The 25,577-nt window shown below is 45.4% G+C and overlaps 2 protein-coding genes across 2 annotated transcripts in view; one reads left to right on the forward strand and one right to left on the reverse strand.

Annotated features, from left to right (window-relative positions):
• CCDC157 (coiled-coil domain containing 157) overlaps positions 1–25,577 on the reverse strand; it is a 380,789-nt gene that overhangs the window by 296,210 nt on the left and 59,002 nt on the right. The gene's annotated exons all lie outside the window — the stretch shown is intronic.
• The window catches only part of SF3A1 (splicing factor 3a subunit 1), a 144,804-nt gene that overhangs the window by 84,823 nt on the left and 34,404 nt on the right, over positions 1–25,577 (forward strand). Inside the window, exon 13 of the mRNA XM_085635037.1 lies at positions 16,819–16,967. Within this exon, the coding sequence (XP_085491163.1) occupies positions 16,819–16,967 (149 nt within the window). The remainder of the gene's footprint in view (positions 1–16,818; positions 16,968–25,577) is intronic.

The raw sequence follows: 25,577 nt of genomic DNA on the forward strand, positions 1-25,577 counted from the left end.
CTGCTTACAGGTAAGTAACAAGAACTATTGATGGACAGAATGCAGAACAATGTCATACATTCACCCCAGTACAGAGATCTGGGCCTAAATCCATCGTTTTTTTGCTCACCATGCCATTCCAGTTTGGACCCAGCCATATGCAAATCAGTCTTGACCCTGTGCCCTATGGGAACAGTCCAGCCCGAACTGCCAGGCCAGGTCCTCCCTGGACTGGAAACCAGCATCTTAGGACTGGTTTCGGAGTTTCACCCCTCTTCAGCTAGGATAGCTTGATTCAAGTGGCATGGAGAGCATGGGACTCACGTCTGAGCATACCCGTAATGCAAAAAGAACTATTGATGGACAGAATGCAGAACAATGTCATACATTCACCCCAGTTCAGAGATATGGGCCTAAATCCATCGTTTTTTTGCTCACTATGCCCACAATGCCGTTCCAGTTTGAACCCAGCCATATGCCATGTGCCACTGGAATCAAGCTATCCTGGCTGAAGAGGGGTGAAACCCCGAAACCGGTCCTAGGATGCTTGTTTCCAGTCCAGGGAGGACCTGGCTTGGCAGTTCGGGCTGGACTGTTCCCATGAGGCACGGGGTCAGAATGATTTGCATATGGCCATGTCTGAACTAGGGTGGTGGAGTGAGCTAAAGAATGATGATGGATGAAACCCAGATCAGTTGACTGGGGGTGAGTGTTTGATTTGATCAAACGCTCCGTCCATTATCCCCTTTGGTATCGCTTTGTTTGCCCTAAGTTGGCAGGGTATGCCCAGACGTGGGTCTCTTGCTCACTTTGCCACTGGATTCAAGATAGCCTGGCTGATGAGGGTTATGAACCGGAAACCGGTTCCAGGATGCTTGTTTCCGGTCCAGGGAAGACATGGCTTGGCAGTTCGGGCTGGACTGTTCCCATGAGGCACTGGGTCAGACTTATTTGCATATGGCCATGTCTGAACTGGGGTGGTGGAGTGAGCTAAAGAATGATGATGGATTAAACTCAGGTCAGTTGACTGGGGGTGAGTGTTTGATTTGCCCAAACTCTCCGTCCATCATCCCCTTTGGTATCACTTTACAGGTAAGTAACAGCAGCTTTGGAGGCCAGTCTCCGGGTTTGAAACGAACACTGAGCAGGGTCCAAGGCAGTACTAACAGGACACCACCAGCGGCATAGGGGCGGCAGGGTGCCAACACAGAGTCTGGTGTCCAATGGTAAGCAATGGAGTAAGGCCAATCGGTAAAAGAGGGCAGGCTCTGGCCAGGAGGCCAGTCGGAGGAAGCAAATAGCTGGAGAGGTAAGTTGCAATGCTCAGGGATGTAGGGACACCTGTGGTCCTCTTCAGCAAGGCACAGGGCAGACGGGTGCAGGGGTGTCTTTTGGTGTTGGAAACGGCTTACCAGAGCAGGTCATGGTGGAGGGAGGTCTCCGTGCAGTGGCTGTAGGTGACACCAAGTGAGGTCATCTCACAGTGGACTCAGACTGGAGCGCTGGGGAACCTTGCTGGAACCGGTGGGCCACTTGCACTCGTGCCGAAGTCGTTGTGTGCAGAGGTGGATCCAGGGGTCAGGTTCCACGGTTCTTCAAGTTATAGACACTTTGCTTGAAGATTGTTGTTTTTGAACAGGTCCGCTGATCTTGGGAGGTCTTTCCCTCCAAAACCCTTTAAGGGTTTTGGTGGTTGCTGGGCTGCAGAACAAGACTTCTTTGGCACAGGATCGTCGAAGGCTGCAGAAAGTGTCTGCAGTCTTCTCTGCTGTTGCCGCTCTTTGAAATCCAGCTCTTCTTAGGTCATCAGGATCGGTTTCTCTGTTGCCATGGGCTACCCTAAATACTCAATTTAGGGGTGTTAGGAGAGTGTAGGGTAGTAGCCAATGGGCTACTGACCTGTGATGTCAGTACGTCCTTTTATATGATCACTTTCTGTGGGAAGTGGGCATAACCCTCTCCCAGAATTCTTAGGTATGCCAACACAAAGATGGCTACTTTTCAAAATTCGGGTCCACTTCATAGTTAGCCCGATTTAGGGGTGGTACTAGCCTTGTGGTAAATAAAATACCGGACTGAATTTCATACGGAATCTTAAAATAAAGTAAATAGCTCAAAATAACAAGAGGCAGAATCCGTGGTATAAGAGGTTTTCTAAATGGGCTTTATTCCATTCAAAATGGCCGACTCGAGTCGCGGCCTTCAGGTTCCGTCACCACGAGGGTTCAGGAAGTGAAGTACAATACTTTATTGACAGACATGTATTTTTATAATAAGTGCATTACAATGAAACGTATGTAGAAGGCGTAACATTTGATAAGGAAAGTGACAAAACAGGTACGTAATCGAAACTAGGCGTAATAAGGAATAAAAGAAACATGATTGGTTTGCATTATCAGACATAGGTGGATCTATAAGATAATACTTGGCATAGATGCGCGCGCAGCAGTATGACGTGTAATTGACGTGTAACTAGGGGGTGAAGGGGACTTGACATTTAGCTCTACATGTGGAGACGAGAAGTCTGGGGGGTCAAGTCAACCTAATCCCAAATCATATCTACCATCCTATGTTTGGAGAACTATGTTATCCACAAGGAAGGACTCTCGGACAGAATCTATTCTATACTAACTGTGTGTGCGTGTACAAGCGTCTAAGTGTCTATATGAGATGCGAGGGGCAGAAAACTTTCCATGGCAGCAGGGCTATGAATCACTTGCAGGAGGACGGAAAGGCTGAGTCCTTTGCTTGTGAGCTAAAGGAAATGTTTACCTAAATCACTAGACAGGAATGCATCGGCTGAAGAGCAAAATAGATAATTCGAAGGTGAAATACAGCTTCTTGGCAGGCAGGCGAAAACTGGCCGAGGCAGGCACCGTTAGCTGCACAGGGAGTAGGACAAAGTTCATGGATACAGATGCGAGCTCAAGCTGAAGCTGTCAGAGGCTGAGAGCAGGGAAAGGCTTTGAGGACAGAATCGGGCCTACTTGCCTGAACTGTAAAAATGTAGTAATTTAGCCATATAAAGTCGGTGGCCTTTCATACCTAGGAATCGAATATCCAGCCCATCGATGGCGGATCTGACAGAGAACATGTCGACGGTAGACACACATATGTTTGCGTCTTAGAAACTGGAACTGGAGGGAACATACATGTACTTGTAACATGTATATAGAACCGTTGGGGTCCAAGATAGGGGACATAACTGACCAGGAAAATCCACATTTCCACATTCCCTCCTTGTCCCCTACTTGCCCTTCAAGAGATATCAATCTTCATCATTCCATCGATTTGCTCATGGAGCATCATTTCTTCTTCCTTCTTCTTCCGGCATTTTGAACGAGAACTGTGATATGGAATGCATGATGTGGCACACAGACCACAAATCGCTGGTCCACATTGTAGGCATAAACAACAACTGAAGAGCATAAGAAGGCCAATACCTAGGAAGGATAGAACTCTCCATCCCCAGGCTGATATCACACTCCAAAACCACCCGGACCACGTCCAAGTGCCTGGATTTTCGTGTATCTGGCTTACAATCTTATGAAGGCGTGTTATAGCTTTATATACAGATGGCGAATTTTCTGGTATGAATATGCAGCAGCTGGATCCGATGACCCTGCAAGCTCCGCCCCTATCGGCCAGGATGACGTCAAGGACAAGACGATTCTGGAGAACAACAATTCTCATCACTGATTGTTCCTCTGTCAGATTGCCTAGGGCGGCTATAGTCTCGTTTACTACAGCTTCAAGAGTCTTGGTGAGTCTGCGTATCAGCTTACTATTTGATATTGTACCTATATAGGGAAAGATACCTTTATTGAAATCTACATACTTGTCCCATGCCGTCTCAGTATAATCGACAACTGGGAGATCTCTTCGCTCTCTATTGTGTACTAAATGAGCATTTCGATAATAATCAGGAGGAGCTAGGAAAACAGGTGGCAGAAGGAATGCTATGTAACAGGTACCATCCCAATCTAGAGGCAGACGCATATATGCCGTCTGACCACATATAAAGTAAGAATGGCGAGAAGCTCTAAATGAAGATTTACCTTGATCACTATATTCTACTATAGTAACGCATTGGCTATGGCCCATATGTATGGAACCAACTTTTCTCACACATAATTCACCCTTAACTGGAAATACAGACATAGTGGGCAGAATTAGTTCAACTTCGGATTTGACATTCAAAATCATAAGATTAGGCGTAAAATTACCTAATTTATACACTTCATTTTCTAAATCAGTTCCTGTTCTACTGGGGTGACCCTCCTTATTAGGGTGACAGACTTTGAATAAAACTATATTCAGATTTCCCCATATCCAATGTTGTTGATAAACGGCTGTGTCTGGGTCTATGGAATTTAATAAACTAAACCATGCTCCACAGGAGCCATTGTGTGTGAATGGATGTGGAAAGAAAGGCAGAACTCCTTTGTTATTCTGATAGGGAGGAAGTCGGCCACACACCCAACAATTGGTGGCATTACTAGTCTGATGGGAATGATGTAACATACTAATGAATGTGTTATTACGCAGCGCAAGTCTATAGGACAACTCATGTGGGGGTAAGTCACTAAAAGAATGTTCATCAGTTATATTGAAAGCACGTTTAGAAACAGGATAATACATATGCAACAATATACTTGCAGTAACTATTAAAAAACTCAAGGAAAACAAAATTAATAAAGTCACCATACAGTGGTTACGCAGTAATTTACAATAAGCATGTCGTTTCACTATGATTCTGGACTCTACATCATTCAGACCTAAGGGATACATGTCGGGACAGATTCAACCGCTTCACCTTGGAGAGGACTTAAACAATCAAATCGTCCGACAGTTTAGATCTGGACCTGAGTTTCTGTTTATAGAGTTCGGTGCTACTGGCCTCAGCCAAAGGTAGCTTTGAGTCAATGGGGGAAGACACACGGGAAGTACTGTTTGTGTCAGGAGGAAGTCCATGAAATTTCTTTATATGGCTGGAATGCACCCATCCTTTTCTTCCTTCGATCTTCACAGCTGTTCTGGTCGTCAGCAGGACCAACTTAGGAAGCCTCCACCTTGGCTCCAGTTGGGTTTTCCGATCAAAATTCCTGACGAGGACATAATCACCGGGAATTACGTCATGAGGTTTCACCTCGGTGTTGTCGGGAAAAGCTGCGACTACCTGTGAACGACAAGATTGTAGTGCAGACATCAAGGAAGCCAGGTAATCTGTCAGCATATTACAGTCAACATCAGTTATTTTACGGGGTATAGGCGTCCCCCACATATTCGGTGGTCTACCAAAGATCACTTCATAAGGGGATAGCCCTGTTCGAGAGTGTGCTACCATTCTCATGTAGAATAGCGCAACTGGTAAGGCTACTATCCAGTCCACACCTTTTTCCTGACATATTTTAGACAGTCTGATTTTTAAAAGTTGATTATGTCGTTCCACGAGACCTGCTGCCTCGGGGTGTCGGACACAGTGGAATTTCCACTGATATCCCAACAAAAGTGAGACATGTTTCATTAATTCGGATGAGAAAGGCTGGCCGTTATCTGAATATACAACACGTGGTAAACCGTACCGTGGGAAGAATTCTCGAACTAGCTGCTTGGCAGTAGTCGGGGCCGTGTAATCTGATACGGGATACGCCTCTGTCCAACGGGAGAGAGCGCAAACAACTACAAGAACATATTTGAATCCTCGACAACGTTCCATCTGAATATAATCCATCTGGAGAACTTCAAAAGGATGGTCAGGAGGCTGAAATCCACCCTGCTCTACGGGAACACTCTTTCCTGGATTAAACTGACAACATATCATACAGGTACGAACTTTTTGTTTAGCTGCTGCTCGTAAATGTTTGTTGAACCAAATGTGCTGAATGCTGTCTAGCATAGCCTTCTCTCCTAAATGTGCTGGACTGTGAACTGTAGCTATAATGGCTTGAACCATGGAATCAGGGAGAAACCATACAGATTTCTCCTTCGTCATCCATCCTTGATCTGTCTGGATCCCTCCTAGTTCAGTCCACTTCTTTATTTCTTCTGCTGTGGCATGTGTCTGTATGTCAATTACGTCAAGTGCGGGATCCTTAATTGTCATACACTGTGTTGGTGTCTGAACTATTGGCTTTGTCATGTCTAATGTGCGATTCTGAGCAGTCTGTTTAGCTGTTCTGTCAGCTAAATCATTGCCTTGAGAAATGGTATCAGTAACCTTCGTGTGTGCTTTACATTTCATAATCGATATAGCAGTGGGTAGATGTATTGCGTCTAACAAAGCATGAATGAGGGGTCCGTGCTGAATGTGGGCACCATGGGACGTTAAATAACCTCTCTCTCGCCACAGCACGCCGAAGTCGTGTACAACTCCGAATGCATAACGTGAGTCAGTGTATACATTAACTTTCTTATTTGTGGCTTGAATACAGGCTTGCGTCAGAGCAATAAGTTCTGCTGCTTGGGCTGACAGAGTATCTATACAATGTGTCTCAATAACTTCAGTGTCTGTTGTGACTGCATACGCGGCCACTAAATCTCCTGTACTTGTTCTCATGCACGATCCGTCTACATACAACGTCAGGTCTGGATCTAACAATGGAACGTCTGTCAAGTCTTGTCTAGGTTTCGTCTTTATTTCAATGATTTCAACACAATCATGAGCTAGTGGGTCTGTTCCAATTACAGGTAATAGTGTAGCAGGATTCAATGTATTACACCGTCGGATCTCTATGTGTGGTTGAAACAATGTCAGTTCATAACCGGTAAGTCTTGCTATGGTCAAGTGTTGTGTTTGTGTTCGGTTCACAAGAACCTCTACTGCATGTGGTACTTGTACTGTCAATGGGTGTCCTAATACTATGGCATCGCTTTGTCTGATTGCTAAAGCTGTCGCTGCCACTGATTTCAGGCATGCAGGCAAAGCCTGAGCTACGGGATCTAATGTACTGGAAAAATAAGCACATGGCTTGCGTGATCCTGCTTGATCCTGAGTGAGTACTGACAAGGCAGTACCTTCGCGTTCTGTAACAAAGAGTGTAAAATGTTTGCTATAACATGGTGTTGCTAAAACAGGTGCTTGACATAAAGCTTTCTTTAGGCTTTCAAAAGCTTGTGTATGTTCCTGAGTCCAAGGGAGAACAGTCGATGTGGCTGCCTCCTGTGTGGTTAACTGAATGAGTGGTTTTGCTAGAAATGCGTACTGAGGGATCCACTGCCTACAATATGAAGTGAGGCCTATGAAAGCCCGCACCTCCTTCTGTGTCTGGGGTATTGACATGTTAGCAATTAACTGGATGCGATCTGGTGTAAGCTGCCTTCCCTCCTTGGACAGCGAGTGACCAAGATAAATAACTCGCTGAACACAGAATTGCAGCTTAGAAGGAGACACCTTGTGCCCCTTGTCGGCTAGAAAATGTAAAACTGTCAGAGAAGCTTTTTCACATTCTGGCTCGCTTCTCGCGGTGATCAGCAGATCATCGACATATTGAAGCAGTGCTGTATTGACTGGCATGTGGATACTGTCAAGTTCTCGTTTCAGTGCTTGGCTGTAGATGCTGGGGCTTTCTGTAAATCCTTGGGGAGCGCGTGAGAATTTAAAGCTGCGCCCATTTAAACTGAATCCGAACAAGTATTGGCTTTCCGGATCTATTGGGACGCTGAAAAAGGCATTCTTGAGATCGATTACAGTAAAGAATGTTGCTTCGGAATCAATTGCTGTCAATAATGATGATATATCAGGGACCACAGGAAATTGTGGTACAATACACTTGTTTAGTTCACGCAAATCAATAACCAATCGGTACACTGGTGGGGCAGTAGGATCAGTTCGTTTAAGAATCGGAATTATCGGTGAATTACATACATTGGAGTCTGTTTCTATAACTACTCCCTGGGCAATCAGCTCATCAATGATTTTCAACAAAGCCACTACAGCATCATGCGGTAACTTGTATTGTCGCATTCGTGGTAGTACCACTCCTGCTTTCAATGTAACTCGATAGGGTGTAATGTTCATGCAGCCAACATCCGTAGGGCCTTGTGCCCATAGATGTACTGGTAAAGTCTGTAGTCGGGGATCCATGTCTCTAGACACATAGTGACCTTTAAAATCACGCAAAAACAACCTTACTCCTTCCGGAGAACAACATATTATGGCTCCTAGTGCTTTCAGAGTTTTAATTCCTAACAGATTTTCTGGGCATGATTTAGTAAGCAATAAATCTGTAGTTCGTGTCAAAGGTCCTATCGTAAGTGGTAGAGGCTGTGATACTTCATTAACAATAGGTTTTCCCGAAAAACCAAGGGAAACATTTTGAGAGCCTGAGAGGGGTGCCCCTGGAACTTCACTACGTTTTATGGTTGTTCGACTTGCCCCTGTATCGAGTAAGAATTTTCTATTTTGACCTAATAATTCACTATGTACATAAGGTCCTTCTTGATCTACAGGAATCTCGATGAGCGGTAAGTCAACTTCCCTCTCTAGGCTGGTTCATGCGTAATGCTGATATTCAGGGTATTCATACTGTGCAGTCTGATACATTTGTCGTGTTGTTGTTTGTGTGGCAGTAGCAGGCAACGGTGGTGCAGCTGGCACAAACTGTATGGGTTGCTGTGAGGCTGGCATGGACTGTTGCTGAACTGGCATGGACTGTCCATGCTGCATAGCTCCTTGTTCATTCTGATCTTGTCTAACTAATCGTGGTCTCTCTTTTGCAATACCTGTAGCTATATTACGTTTCAGGACTGGACAATCATGTACATAATGGCCTAGTTGTTTACAGTAATTGCAGGTTCCTTTTACAGGAACTGCAGAATCACCAGAATGTGTCACACCCTTTTTGTGACCATCTGCTGGTATTGTCTGAGAAACTAGCATTTTCATTTTTGTATCCTTCATGCGTCTATGCTCGTGTTCTTGTTCATCCCTAATTCTATTGTGATGATACTGTAACATTTGTAGCATTTGCGACGGAGTGTTACTTTGCCAGGTACTCTCGAATTTCAATATTCTATTCTTCACTGGGGGCAATGCATTTTCCACTAATTTTGTCACAAATAGATGTGGATATGAGTCACTACTTGCTTTTATACCACTATTTATACCAAAACATTTTTCAAATCGAGCATAATAATCGCTTGTGTCTTCATCTTGCTTTTGTTTACAGGCTGTGATTGCACCCCAATCTTCCTTTTTTGTAGTTAATAAACGTGGCAGTACCTGTACTAGTAAACCTGGTAACAGTTTAACTTTATCCCCGAGCCCCGAACCTGCAGTTCGGCTCCTTTCTTCCTCTGCTAATGCTGTCCAGTCTATCTTTTGGTCACCTACTTCCCACTCTTTTTCTTTCAGTTTTTCATAAATGCCAGCAGGCAAAAGCACCTTTAATATCGTCATAATATCAGGAAAGGTGTACTCTCCCATCAGTAACATGTCTTTAATTTCTCGGTGGAAACCCGCTGGGTCTTTGTCATGACTAGGTACTACTTTCTTCATTTCTAATAATTCCATTTTTGATATGGGTGTGTAAACAAATACACGGTGAAACTCATTGTCTTCGCCTTTTATTGGGTGCACTTCTCGTAAAGGATTTTGTCTATCCATATAGTACGGTGCTCTTTCTCTGCGGGGCAGGGAGAGAGAATCTGGATTTACAAAAAGGACATACTGCTTACGTGACACTAATATCTCTTTAATTAGCTTGTTACTAGAACCTCTCCATCTGTTTGTGAGTAGTTCCGTTAATATATCAGGTAAAGGACCAGGGTCAGCATGTTGGCTTTTATATAATATAAGGAGTTGCTGAATCATATAGATTCCAGCTAAACGTTGTTCATCTGTACTGAGGTTGAGAAACGTGTGTGCTACGGTCTCATCACCGTATTTTTCAGGACTGTCAATCCAGTGAACGGCTGATCTGGCTAATTCTTGCTCATCCATGGAATCGAGGAGGTGGTAACCCCTTCGTTCTCGTAGTATCTTATCTGCGGCTTGAAACAAATGTTCAGGAGATTTCAGATTTATTACAGGCGTCGGATACGTTCTGCTATTATTTGGGTATACAGAGTGTATTGGATCAGAAAAACATCTAGTATTTTCACAGGATCTTCCTCTGCCTACATAGGCTATGGTCTCTGACTGTCTTGCGGAATTCCCTGATTCGGACACTTCATCTTGCTCAAACTCGTCTGTTCCCAATCTCTCTTCATGAATACGTTCTATTTCTTTACGGATTTTTCGGCACATGGCTATTATACAATTTTGTTTATCGTGTCTCCCTTCCGATATATTCTGACTCCATCTTGTAAGAATAAGCATTGCATTCGGGTCTACCCCCGGACGATCTTGATTTCTGATCATACAGTTTATGAGGAAACGTAACAGTTCCCCCTGTATTTCTACTTTCTGGAATTCCATAGCTCTGTTAATACATCCTGGATCTCGTCCTGTTTGAACAAAATGATATATGTTATCCAGATGCGTAGTCATTCCTGGTAACCTTGCTAAATACTCTGCGGCTCGTCTGATACGTAATGATGCCAGGACCATTTCGTCCTCTTTACCGACCACGGGGTCATATCTACAATTAACAAGGAGTTCCTTAAGCGTACGTTCATTTACGAATTTTGGTGTACGTGAATGTGCTGACTCTTGAAAGACAAGTTTATTTATTCTAGGTGGTGTAAAAGTACTGCTAGCACCTCCCGTGGCCCTATCTGGGGCGTCGGGTGTGAATGGGTTCGTTGAACGTGACACAGCAACTATGGGTGTCGATACCTCTGTAGAGTCGACTGCGGAGACAGATGCGGAAACAGATGTGCTTGCCGAAGCTTGTATCGGGACTTGCTGTTGCACGGGGACAGATACCTGATCCTGACGTTGAACCCCTCCGCCAGACGGTCTATGTGGTGCGGCGTTAGCATACTCGGGAGCTGCGTCATCTAGATATGAGGAAAGAAAAACATCTTCTGCGGTTCTGGGAAGCCCCTTTGGATGTACCTTAATTGGAAATAATGGGGGTGGCAAGTCTTTTGGTATCTCTGGAGCAGCCTTAGGTAATCCTTCGGCTAGTAGGGGATACATACCATTCATAAGAGCATTTCTTTGTCTATTTACTTGTTCTGATCTCACTCGGATACCTTCCTCAATTAATAGATTTTCTTGAACTTTATTTGAACTTTCTTTACTCCTCTCTTCTTGTCTACGTGCTTTTTCTGTTCGTCTATGAGATTCTTTACGCCATAACTCAACAGCGTCTTTCTGTGACTGTCTGACCTTTCTTTTCCATAACTCTTCCTCCACTTTCATGATGCACTCTGCATCCCAGGTTCCCGCTATGGGCCACCTTTGACTTTCCGGTAATCCCTTGGTATAATCTACCCATAGATCAAGAAACAATATGGCATCTAAGCCATGTTTATGGTACATAAAATGCCCTGGAGTGTCCCTAGGAGGAATAGGAACTGCTTCTTCAAGCACCCCTTTTCTGGTGGTAATCTGTCTTAACTTCGAGGAGAGCGGCATATTGACAACTGATCTGATACTTACTCTTGAATTTTCTTAATACGAAAAAAACACAATAATGAACGGTGAACAATGAACAATCATTCATACCACAATATGCAAGACATTTCTGACTACTTTAAACATTAAACATTAAACATTTTAACAATGATCGACAATGATGACAGTCTGCCTAACTAATCACCACGCTGAATTCTTGACAATAACTGAATACTTCGGAATACTTGATATACTGCTAAACAGTACATATACACTGCTAAACAGTGCAGACCGGATTTGTGTACCCAAATCCGTCTTGACCGGCACAACCTATGTGCGCGTCAACACGCCTCCCCGGCGATGGTACTCACCGAGTAGCTCCTTGAAACGGAAGGCCTCAGAGAATGGACAGGACTCGATGACTGCGGACAGTGGACCCTCTGGACATCGGGATTTCGGAAAACCTGGTGGGCCTCTGTATACCTCGGATCTTGCTCTCTCAGCTAGGCTCTGGTCGGGATACTTCGCACTTCTCACCGCCTCGTCTGGGTTGATCGCAGCCTCAGTCGCCCCCGCTTGACCGGAGGGAGCTTACAGGAAATCCTGCTGGTACGCGTTTATGGTCCGTCCAGCTGTGGCAGGAGACCGGGCCTGCAACGCACCGCCGGCGCGTGAGATGAGAAAGTGTCCCTATTCGGGCGCCATTATGTGGTAAATAAAATACCGGACTGAATTTCATACGGAATCTTAAAATAAAGTAAATAGCTCAAAATAACAAGAGGCAGAATCCGTGGTATAAGAGGTTTTCTAAATGGGCTTTATTCCATTCAAAATGGCCGACTCGAGTCGCGGCCTTCAGGTTCCGTCACCACGAGGGTTCAGGAAGTGAAGTACAATACTTTATTGACAGACATGTATTTTTATAATAAGTGCATTACAATGAAACGTATGTAGAAGGCGTAACATTTGATAAGGAAAGTGACAAAACAGGTACGTAATCGAAACTAGGCGTAATAAGGAATAAAAGAAACATGATTGGTTTGCATTATCAGACATAGGTGGATCTATAAGATAATACTTGGCATAGATGCGCGCGCAGCAGTATGACGTGTAATTGACGTGTAACTAGGGGGTGAAGGGGACTTGACATTTAGCTCTACATGTGGAGACGAGAAGTCTGGGGGGTCAAGTCAACCTAATCCCAAATCATATCTACCATCCTATGTTTGGAGAACTATGTTATCCACAAGGAAGGACTCTCGGACAGAATCTATTCTATACTAACTGTGTGTGCGTGTACAAGCGTCTAAGTGTCTATATGAGATGCGAGGGGCAGAAAACTTTCCATGGCAGCAGGGCTATGAATCACTTGCAGGAGGACGGAAAGGCTGAGTCCTTTGCTTGTGAGCTAAAGGAAATGTTTACCTAAATCACTAGACAGGAATGCATCGGCTGAAGAGCAAAATAGATAATTCGAAGGTGAAATACAGCTTCTTGGCAGGCAGGCGAAAACTGGCCGAGGCAGGCACCGTTAGCTGCACAGGGAGTAGGACAAAGTTCATGGATACAGATGCGAGCTCAAGCTGAAGCTGTCAGAGGCTGAGAGCAGGGAAAGGCTTTGAGGACAGAATCGGGCCTACTTGCCTGAACTGTAAAAATGTAGTAATTTAGCCATATAAAGTCGGTGGCCTTTCATACCTAGGAATCGAATATCCAGCCCATCGATGGCGGATCTGACAGAGAACATGTCGACGGTAGACACACATATGTTTGCGTCTTAGAAACTGGAACTGGAGGGAACATACATGTACTTGTAACATGTATATAGAACCGTTGGGGTCCAAGATAGGGGACATAACTGACCAGGAAAATCCACATTTCCACAGCCTGAGGGTTGCACGCCTACCTGACTAGCTAATTTTTCAACCTGTCCAGGTGCCAATTGGGCTGAGAAGGGTGGCTTTCTCTCCTGTGAGGAGAGCCCGATTCGCATCCCAAATGCGGTGGCCTCTTTGAAGCTTGCCAACCCAAGGAGGCCAATCAACATGTCATCCTGTGGGAGGGGGGTGTTACACCCTCTTCCCGGAGAGGCTTTTGTTCTTGACCTCCTGAAAGCAAAAGGCTCTCGCCGTAGGTGGTCAGAAACTTGTCTCGGGTGGCAGGCTGCAAAATCCAGTCATAGAGCACACTAGAGGCTAGTAGGACATATAAGATCTATTAAAGTCCATAAATGCCCCCATAAATGTCCAGGTTGATGTGTTTGTGATATGTTTGTAATGTCTAATGTGTCCATTTTAAAACGCACCAATTAGTCTTTTTTGTGTGTTATTTAGACAAAGTAGATACATCTGTTGACTCGCTTATGTCTTAGTCTTGTACTTAATGCATTAATTGTTTTGTTTGACATGTAAAAGTGTCAATGTGCTATTTCACTGTTCTTTTTAAATAGAAAATGTTTGATACAGCCAAAGGGTATGGCATATGATAAAAAATTATTATAATCCACTTGAAGTGTATGTTCTAATTCAATAAATGGGAAAAACACATCTGTATACAAGGAGCTAAAGTACATCAATTGAATATATTGAGTTAATACAAGTAACTTCCGTAGATGAAAGATTTTTTGATCTATGGTTGGAGAGATACTCTTTTTTTTCTGTTGCAATTTATCATAGATTCCAGCCTCTCCATTCCTGAATCGAATCACTCCCCTATATGAGATTTATAGTAGGTTTCCAGGGGGCATCTCTAAGATGCCCTCGTGAGTTCATGTTTTGATAAATCCAACACTGGCATCAGTAGGGTTTTATCAAGACGAAGACGTTTGGTACCAAGCATCCCTATTTTCAGTGACGCCCTCCTGTAGCTGGGGAACACATTTTAACCAGTGTCTAGTACTTGCTCTAAGATGGCTTCCCTGGTCATGTGCACTGGCAGCGATGGGGCATACTAGCAAAGGGTCATATCTGCTCATGCTGATTTGCCCTCACATATAATATTAAGCACCCTGCCATAGTGCTGTCAGGTTTGCTGTAGAGGTGACTTACAAACATCATATGCAGTGGTAGGGTACATGGCGCTCAGGGATGTGTGACATGTCGTGTTTTCATTTTTGTCTGCACCAAGACACGCAGCCTACGATGGCAGTCGTCCATGTGTATGTGCTTGGTGAGAGGTCTGTTAGGGTGGCAAAATCCGTGCTGCAGCCCTTAGAGACCCTCTTTAGTACCTCAGGCCCTCAGTTACAGAGGGTGCTTAAGGTTTTGCCAATTGAGGGAACAATTGCACAGTTTTCGGAAAGCGCTCTGGCACTGGGGACCTCGTTAGCAGGAACCCAGTGCACTTTCAGTCAAAATCACATCATGTACTAGGCAAAAGGTGAGGACAACCATGTCAAAAAAGGGCACTTTCCTACATTTTCGCATTACACATTTTCAACATACATTACACACAGGGGCATGTTAAAGGACCCAATTTGTAGGAAGGTAAACACATTTTACAATAAGGGTTAGACACTTCTTCAGGGGTGTAGGTAAAATCATCTTCGTTATCCCCGTAGCCTCATGGAGCACACAGGAACCACCTTCTACTACAAATATATGCATGCTTTTGATGCATTGTCGGTGCTTGGAGGATGGCAAAGCAACCTATCAACTTGAATTACCTGAAGTGGACTTGAAGATATCAAGACCACTAGGTGGGGAAAACGGGGTCATCTAGATGTGTTGATAAAAGAGCAGGATGGCAAACTATCTCCACAGTGCTAGGACAATCACATTTAACGTGTATTGCTTAACACAAATTTATAGAACCCACTTTACGTTTTCTGTAGGGCATTATATTGTCTTTAATTTTTAGATCATACTTAAATAGAGATATTTAGGGCTATTTTTTAGGTGCAAAATCAATTTTTTGTAGTTTCTTGGTGCTATGCACGTTTACTTACTGCCGATTACGTAATCGAGCACGATTACCCTTTGAACATGCACGTTTTAAATAACTTTCTAGAAGTCAATAGAGTGGGTGCACACCGCATGGTCAGTAGGATGTTGTTCCAATCTTGAAAAAGCAGTAACCGTGAATGGTCTGCCTCCCCATTTCTGTAGCTTACATTTTGTTCTTTTAATGCGGAGCAAAGCATAGGGACGTACTACTTTTATACTGAGTGTGCTTTTGTTGAATACATTTGGGACCGCTCCTGTGATAGGCACAGTAGAGCATGCAGGCCACCTTGAACTGTATTCTTTTCCTCACTGGTAATCAGTGTAGTTAGTGAAGATGTTGAGGCTTATGGCTAAATTTCTTTAGCATGAATAAGTCGGTCTGCTGCACTTGGGCTGTTTTGGAGGCGGTCGAAAGTCTTGGCTTCCATGCCTCAGAAATAATATTTCCGTAGTCTAGTTTGGAATGGATGAAAATGTTCATAAAGACTATCATGTGGGTAACATTTTAAAAAGTGAAAATCCAGCCTTTCTTTCTCCGATGGAAAAAACAGAAATAATAGTCTAGGAGACATAAGATTTTAACGAGTTCAGGTTTGAGTGGAATAGCAGCTTTTTAAAACGAAACCCTTCAAAGAGCAAAATATTTACTGACTAATAATAAACTGAATTCCTGGTACACTGCTTTACATTCTACTTCAATACCCTGGTCTTCCAAAACACACACACCACACCTCCACATACATACATCCCTCCCACCCCCCACACCCTCATCCCCCACACACAACCAGAAACTATGTATTACATAGATTCTATAGCATTGTTTGTTGACTTAGGAGTGTTCGCCTCTGTGGGGGTCTTCACCGTGTGTTTGCCCTAGCGTTCAAACAGAAAATATTTTCTGTTCAGAATAGAGCATAATTTCACTGAAATTATGTGGTATGCTAAAATGTTTATATGGTATGCTAAAAGACTTTGCTTTTGTTTACTGGGGATTATCACTTAACAAGCTAGGGCTGTTCAAAGAACGGTAGCCTTAATGCACCGTAGTGGTTGAGTGTCCGACTATTGTAATGCTAGAGTAGTTCTTAATAAGCATATGCCATTTAATTATTCTGAGCAAATGGAGAGGCATACAATTCTTTTTTGCCTACAGAAAGTTTTTTTATATATCTATAAGACATCGTGGAATCTTCATTATTGGTCATGTCATCCTTTGTGCTTTTGATGCTCTCTAAATGTTTTACATAGTTCAACATTTGCTACATTGTAATGACCCCCATGAAGTAGTCGAGTGACCCATTTAAAGTGTGCAGATCTGGGTTTGTTACAGTGCAAAGGTGCCCCTTTAATTGGTAACCAGGTCTGTCATTTAATGATTTTCTCCCACAGCGTTTGTTCCTGCACCTCCTGCCCCAGTGCCTAATCAACAGATGCAGCAGGTGCACCCCCCGCCCCCCATGGAAGATGAGCCTTCATCTAAGAAAATGAAGACCGAGGACAACTTAATGCCGGAGGATGAGTTTTTGCGCAGGAACAAGGTATGTGTTGCACTGCCTGGCTATTTTCATTCTTTTTTTTTAACCTCTGTAGATGAAACAACCTCTCAATCTGTACCTCCCTTGTTGCTCTTATCTAAGAGGTATAGACTCAGCTGATGGTATTTATGCGAAGCCCAGGTGCACCACACATCGTGAGCTGACCAAGAGGTATAATCATTGGATTGTACACAGTAATTTAAACCGCAACAGTGAAATCTAATAAATTCCAAAACAACCCCAAGTCTACTCTACCCCTATTCTGATTGACTTTTGGTCCAAATCTCTAAAGTATCGTACCGCATTCCTCCAGGCTCTCCAGGTTGGGGGCAGAGCTTGGCGCCATAGCTTACAGTTCTCCCTTCTTGCCAAAAGAACAAGGTAGAATACCAGTTAACTCTGGAGCCCCGGGAGCCCCAACACCCCTTCAGGCTTCAATATAATACCAAAAATAATAAGAGAGGGGCTTACCTCAACCTCCATGCCCAGCATATCAGACAAGGTCTTACCCACACTGCCCCAGAATTCTTGAATCATGGGGCAAGCCACAAAAGTGTGAACGTCATCCGCGTTCGGGACTCCGCATCTCGTGCACTTAGCCTCTCCACTACCCCTTATTTTGGCAAGCTTCACGGGCGACCAGTATATCCTGTGAAGTGATTGTGATTATAAGATCTTTGCAGGTATATTAAATGCTCGGCTTAGCAAGATAGTGGGGTCAATAATCCATTAAGATCAAAAGGGGTTCCTACCGGACAGGCAAATGCTGGACTTGGTTTATTCCTTAATAGGTTCGGTCGATCTGGCAACAACGCAAGGGGTCCCCCTCTCCATCATTACGGTTGATGCTGCAAAAGCCTTTGACCAAGTTAATTGGCACTATCCAAATAATACCCTAAAGGCTTTTGGTTTTGGAGTTAATTTTAGGGAAGTCCTTAAAAATATATATAATTCCCCCCGGGGCCCAGATCATGGTTGATGGTAATCTCACTGCGCCTGTAACAATTCAGCGTGGCACAAGGCAAGAGTGTCCATTATCCCCCATCCTTTTCGATTTGTACATTGAGCCCTTGGCCCAAAGTCTAAGGCAGAATGACAACATTTCCCCTTTTAAAGTTTTATGGGTTTACTAGGAAGGTAGCATTATATGCGGACAACCTTATTCTATTTTCTGCTAATGTTAACTCCACGCTATCTGAGCTATTGGCTGAAGTACAGTCTTTTGGTAAAGTGCCGGGTATCAAGTCAATAGTGATAAGACCGAGATTATGGCTTGGAATACCCCAGCACAGGGGGTAAGGCTCGCTAAAGAGCTAAGGTATTTGGAAGTAATAATAACCCAGGATATAGGAAAGATCCCCAAACAAACCTGGAGAAAGTTTCGAGGGAGGTGGAGATTTTATTGAAGAGATGGCAGACTCTACCGTTACCCCATTATGGGAGACTCAATCTGATTAAAATGTGTGTTCTTCCTAAATACGCCTACCTTTTTAACAATATTCCCTTGGAAATAAAACTGCTCTTCTGAAAATACAGGGTAAGATCTCCTCATTTATCTGGGCAGCTAAAGGGATCAGGCTCAGGGCTCGAAAAATTCACTCGACCGCTCGCATTTGCGAGTCAGATTAATTCAGGACGAGCTGTTTTTAGGTCCTACTTGCCCTTACTGGCGAGTAGGAATACAGACTGGCACTTGACCTCTGCCTCTGAAAACAGGGGAAATGTGACAAGATAGCAAGATTTAAAGGCATCTTTATTGCTCACAAAGTAAATGAGCAATACAAATGCTTTTAAATCTTGTTAACATGTCACATTTGCTCAGCTTTCAGATTAGAGGTCAAGTGCGTTTCAGTTGGGTCCAGGAGATTTTGTAGGTTACTAGACCTGCAGGTCTAGTGCATTTTCTATGATTTTTTGAGCCCTGAGGCTGTCCTGGAAGAAACTAAGGCGGAAACTGGCTAAGAGAGGTTTGGGTTTGCCAGACCTTCAGTTGTACTGTTGGGCATATCAATTAAAAAACTGCAGGATGCTACTTTTGAAACCAGATAGCTCCCTGATTGATAGTATGTTTAAAGCTATGCTTTTAGATCTAGATGAGGTGTAGGTTTTATGTATAAATTTGGAGCCTCTAAATACTTTAAAAAGATTAGGCTGAAGACTCTATATATGGCGGCTAAGCTATGGACGGAGTGTCGGGCAAGTTTGGGACTGTCGTATTATAGTGATTGGGCTCCAGTGTGGGATTCCCCAGGAACACCGGAAGGCTATTTTCACTTTTGACAATGTATCTGGTGTATAATGCATTGAAAGCTGTCCAACTTGAATATCCTCTAGCCCAGTGATACTCCAAGTACGGCGCAGAGGGCTGCATGCGACCCTCCTGATCTTTACATAACTACCCACGACCCCAGTCAACAAAAACACTGGGCTGCAGTTTACTCGACACAGCTCGGACATTAAAAATATGTTAAATAAACATGGAAGCATTTATTTAAAGCTAATTGAAGTTAAAGAAAGCAAATCAGTAGGTTATTCTGCACCACTTAACTTTAGGAACACCTTCATTTTAAAGGCATCTTGCAGCAAAAGTGTAAAAAAATGTGTATATGTATAAGTGTGTGTGTATATGTGTGTGTGTGTACATAAGTGTGTGTGTGTGTGTGTGTATATATGTGTATGTTCGAGGCATGTGGGCTGCTGAATTCATATCTGTGCATAGATCGCCGCCTAGTGTTGGGTCCGGATGATTGCACATTGTTGTCCTGGAAGAGTCTTCGAAGTATCACGAGATAGGTGGCTCCTCCCCTGGACTACAGTGCGCATGGGCATCCTCTCCATCCTTAGATTGTTTTTTTCCGCCATTGGGTTCGGATGTGCTATCTTAGCTCAACTTAGGAATATTCAGTTTTAGGCCAAAAGGCCTTTAGTTTTCGTCGGTACAGTTACCGTTCGGTGTCGACTACTAGCTTTAGTGCTCCGCACCTTCTTCCAACTTTCAGACCGGTTTGGTCCGAACATCGAAGTTCGATCGACGATGGAATCGAGGACTCCATTCAAGAGGTGTCCGTTATGCCACGCGAAGTACCCTCATATCGACGTCCACCCAGTCTGCAATAAATGTCTCTCGCCGGATCACGACTAATCGAAATGCATGGCCTGTGCACGATTCCGATCTAAGAAGACTCTGCAGAATCGACGGGCAGCGAGGCTGGAGGCGCAGCAAGCAGCGCCTGCTCCCACCAACATATTCAGCACCGAGGACGAGGACGCCGAGAGCGTGGAAGAAGTAGCCCCGCTTCAGAACATGATTCCCGATCGGACGACGACGATGAAGTGATCTTTCGACGTGAAGAAACCGTCGATGAGGTAGGAGACTTCGACGAGGCCTACGGGGCCGAAGAAGACAGCTCTCCTGAGGAGCTAGGCCAATCCGTCGAAACGGAGGCCGAAACAGTACGTCGTCATCAGGCTCCGGTCGAGGGATCGCCTTCGGGCCTTACCCAAGATCAAACACATGGTTCTTCGGCCCCGCCTTCCGGTCCGGCCTCGAACACTTTGCAAGAGCCAATATTACCGAAGACGACCGGGTTCTTAAACCCAAAATCATCCATCGCTCCAGTCCCTTCGAAAACGAAAGTGAAACTGGTGGTGGTCGGATCGAAGGCGTCGAAACCATCCACTGCTCCGACGCCGAAAAAAGTCGTCGGCTCCGACCGCGTACACAGAGACTTCGGTGCCGAGCTTACCGCAGCGGATGCGGTTGACACCCAGAAAAGGCAAGCCCTCGGGCACCGCAAGGCACCGAGACCTTCGGCGCCGACATCGAAGGCCATAACCTCCGCAGTTAAAATGGCCGCCCCAGCTACGTCAATGTCTAGTGCAACGGCGTCGACTAAGTCCTCGACTAAGTCGAATGTCGATACATCCCTTCAGACCAGTGACCCCCTTCCTACAAAAAAGTCGGGGCTGGCCTCGACGCCTACTACTAAGGTGCCCATCAAACCACCAACTGCGTTCACTGTGCAACAGGTCTCCCCATCTTTGCAACGCATCCGTGACCAGGCAACCCTCCACTCTATCTCGGGTCCCGACACAACCAAACCCTGTAAAGTGCACTCGGAGCCAACCAACATTACGTTTGGGTTGCCACCGGCCTCGGCACCGAAACTATTTCAAATTCGGACACGTGTCCTCCACACACAGTCCACCACCTCTGGCCTTACAGTAAAAGACTCTTCGGGGCCACAATTTATCGACGCCGACACTGGCAGGTTAATGCTCCACAAGCGCAAAATAACGCCAGTTAGGGAAGAGGAGCGCTACAAAATTCCTCTTAAACGCAAACTGCCAGCGGAGCAGGAACCAGTGCTACAGGAACACTTCCAACCGTTCCATCCAGATCCGCAGTCCTTTTCTCCTACCCCTTCCGAATCGGACGCAATACAGGACTATGGCGGGGAGGATACCATCTACCCTGGGGACGTAGATCCTGATGAGCACCTACAAGACCCGGATCAGGCATGGGATGACCCCACAGACCAAAGTGTCGCGCCACATACCCAAGATGCGCAACTCTATAACGTAAAAACGTCTCCTACAGAGGACACAGCTGCCTTTAATGCCCTCATCGAACGGGCTGCTGCTCATCATGGGGTGGAACTCCATTCTGATGCCATTGAGGAAGACTTCCTGCTTGACACTTTCGCATCTTCAGAAAGAACTGTCAAAACTCTGCCCATGTTAAAAGGGGTTCTCAAACCTGCCAAAGACATTTTCAAGAACACCACAAGAGCACGGGTGTTAAATCCCAGGATTGAAAAAAAGTACAAGCCTGCACCCGGTGACCCTAAATACATTAGGGGTCAGTTGCCATTGGACTCCATGGTGGTTGCCAATGCTCGCAAGAGAGCCCACTCACAAACGACTGGTGATGCTCCTCCCCCAGACAAGGAGTCAAAAGTCCTAGAAACATCGGGCAAACGCATTGCAGCGCAAGCAGCGAACATCCTGCGCATTGCCAATACACAGGCACTCCTGGCACGTTATGACAGGTCACATTACGACACGCTAGAGTCACTGCTCCAACATCTACCAGATGAGTATAAAGAGTCAGCGGAGCTACTCATCAGAGAAGGACAACTCCTCACTAATGCATCTATAAAATGCGCCCTTGACGCAGCTGACACAGCAGCTAGGGCAATAAACACAAGCGTCATGCTACGACGCCATGCCTGGTTACGAATCTCAGGTTTCAAACCCGAGATCCAAAACAATATCCTGAACTTACCAGTTAACACAGAATTCTTATTTGGCCCAGACGTTGACACTACCCTAGAAAAAATAAAGAAAGACACTGACACTGCGAAATCAATGGGGGCTCTGCAGACGCAGCAATTTCGTAGTGGCTCCTTTCGTCGCACCGGAAATAGGGGAGCAACAAGGGGTCAGGGGTCACAACAGCAGTATGCTAAAAGTGGCACACAAAGCACCTATGACAAAAACAACAGGGGTGGATATCGTGGATCCAGCACCAAAGGCAGGGGACGTGGCTATGGCAACACCAGGTCCTCTCCAAAAAACAAACAGTGACGCCCTCTCCTTACCCCCCGACCACATAACACCTGTCGGGGGACGACTCCAGCTGTTCCTGTCCGCGTGGAAGAACATCACCACAGACAGGTGGGTCAGGGACATCATCCAGCACGGGTACTGTCTAGAACTGACTTCCACTCCACCCAACATACCACCAAAGCACCGTCCAATGTCAGCCGAGCACTTAGATTTACTCCAGCAAGAAGTGCTTGCTATGCTCGCAAAAGGGGCAATAGAAGTAGTGCCCATCGACCAGCAGGGAACAGGGGTGTACTCTCTGTACTACTTAATCCCAAAAAAGGACGGCTCGCTCAGACCTATTCTAAACCTGCGACCCCTAAACCTATATATTCTGTCAGAGCATTTCCATATGCTCACCCTCCAGCAGGTTCTCCCACTACTCAGTCAGGGGGATTTCCTAGCCACGCTAGACCTGAAGGATGCATACTTCCACATACCCATACACCCTTCACACAGGAAATACCTCAGGTTCACTATTCAAGGGAATCACTATCAGTTCAAAGTTCTCCCCTTCGGAGTAACAACAGCACCCAGGGTCTTTACCAAGTGCCTGGCGACAGTGGCCGCGCATCTGCGAAGACAAAACATTCATGTCTTCCCTTATCTGGACGACTGGCTAGTTCAAGCCAAGTCAGCACAACAATGTGCCGCCCACATGTCCCACACCATTCACCTTCTTCACGATCTGGGATTCTCACTAAATTAGTCAAAATCACATCTCCAACCTGCCCACGTGCAACAATACTTAGGCGCCACAATCAACACTCTGGCTGCCACAGCTCAGCCTACTTTAGTGAGAATCAACAGCATGCAACTGCTGATCTCAAAATTCAAACCAACACTCCCTTCCTGCGCGAGTGTTCATGCAGTTGATAGGCATGATGGCCTCCTGCATTTTCATAGTCCCGCATGCGAGACTACATATGCGCCCGCTTCAGGAGTGCTTGGCACGTCAATGGAATCAGGCTCACGGGCAACTAAAAGACCTAGTGTTGGTGAGCGGTCGGGCATACAACTCTCTGCATTGGTGGAATACACAAAACCTTTGCAAGGGCCGACCGTTCCAAGAGCCTGTTCCACAAATCATACTGACAGCGGACGCGTCTCTCCAGGGATGGGGAGCGCATGTGCTCAATTACACAGTGCAGGGACTATGGACGACCCAACAAAAGAAGATGCACATCAACCTTCTGGAACTGATGGCAATCTTTCTAGCCATGAAAGCATTCAAAGTACACTTGTGCAACAAGGTTGTGTTGATCCGGACGGACAACATGACTGCCATGTACTACATACAAAAGCAGGGAGGAACACACTCTCCACAGTTGTCTCATCTGGCTCAGAGCATGTGGAAGTGGGCCATTCAGAGGAACATGTTCCTCATGGCGGAACACCTCCCGGGCAAGGACAACCAGATGGCGGATCTGCTCAGCAGACACAGCCACCAGATGCACGAGTGGGAGCTACACCCGTCAGTACTCCAACCGTACTTCCAACAGTGGGGTCATCCAGAGATAGACCTATTCGCAACAAAAGAAAACACAAAATGCCAAAGCTTTGCCGCCAGGTTCCCACACCCACAGTCGAAGGGCAATGCGATATGGATGAACTGGTCCGGCAAATTTGCCTACGCTTTTCCCCCAGCACCATTAATACCGCTGGTGGCGCGCAAACTGAGGCAACACTCACTCACCCTTATCCTAGTTGCTCCAACGTGGGCACGCCAGCCGTGGTACACCACCTTTCTGGAACTCTCCGTGGTGCCTCATCAAAGACTGCGGATAAAACCAGCGCTTTTAACGCAGAACCATGGCGAGATTCAGCACCCAGATCCCCAACAGCTGAACCTGGCGATCTGGCTCCTGAGGTCTTAGAGTTTGGCTACCTAAACTTACCACCTGACTGTATGACTATCATCAAAGAAGCCAGGAGGCCCACTACTAGAGCCTGCTATGCGGCCAAATGGAAAAGGTTTGTCATTTACTGCAACAAAAATGACATTAACCCACTGGACGCGTCTATTCAAAACATCATATGCTACCTCTTACACCTGTACCGCTGTAATCTAGCATACAACTCAATACGCATCCATTTGACCGCGATAGCAGCCTACCTCCAAAACAGGCAGCACCTCTCCTTATTCAAAGTACCTGCCGTTAAAGCGTTCTTAGAGGGACTCAAACGAGTAATTCCCCCAAGACACCCACCAGCACCGGTGTGGAACCTCAACTTGGTCCTCACCAGACTGATGGGTCCGCCCTTTGAACCTCTCCATTCATGTGAGATTCAATTCCTCACCTGGAAAGTGGCTTTCCTAGTGGCCATCACTTCCTTAAGGAGAGTTAGTGAACTCCAGGCACTAACCATTCAGGAGCCATTCATTCAGGTCCACGCAAACAGGGTTGTCCTACGCACCAACCCCAAGTTCATGCCCAAAGTCATATCACAGTTCCACATTAACCAAACTATCGAACTGCCCGTTTTCTTCCAAAATCCACAAAATGTCGCGGAAAGAATGCTCCATACACTAGATGTAAAGCGGGCTCTCATGTACTATATTGACAGGACAAAGGATTTTAGAAAAACTAAACAACTCTTCGTTGCCTTCTCTCCACAACACAAGGGCAGCGCCATTTCCAAAGCAGGAATAGCCAGATGGATCGTTAAATGCATTCAGATTTGCTATCACAAAGCTAAACGCACATTAACGGTTCCCCCACGAGCCCACTCAACACGAAAGTTAGGGGCATCCATGGCTTTCCTAGGAAACATCCCTTTACACGAAATTTGTAGAGCAGCCACATGGTCCACTATATATACATTTACCAAACACTACTGCGTAGATGTACACTCAAGACAGCAGGCAGCTGTAGGACAGGCTGTTCTCAAAACTCTTTTCCAGACTGCTGCAGCTGGCACAGGTAGCCGCCGCTAGGGGAGGTACTGCTATATATTCTATGCACAGATATGAATTCAGCAGCCCACATGCCTCGAACTGAT

Source organism: Triturus cristatus, chromosome 11 (genome assembly GCF_964204655.1).
Source record: "Triturus cristatus chromosome 11, aTriCri1.1, whole genome shotgun sequence".
Lineage (NCBI taxonomy): Eukaryota > Metazoa > Chordata > Amphibia > Caudata > Salamandridae > Triturus > Triturus cristatus.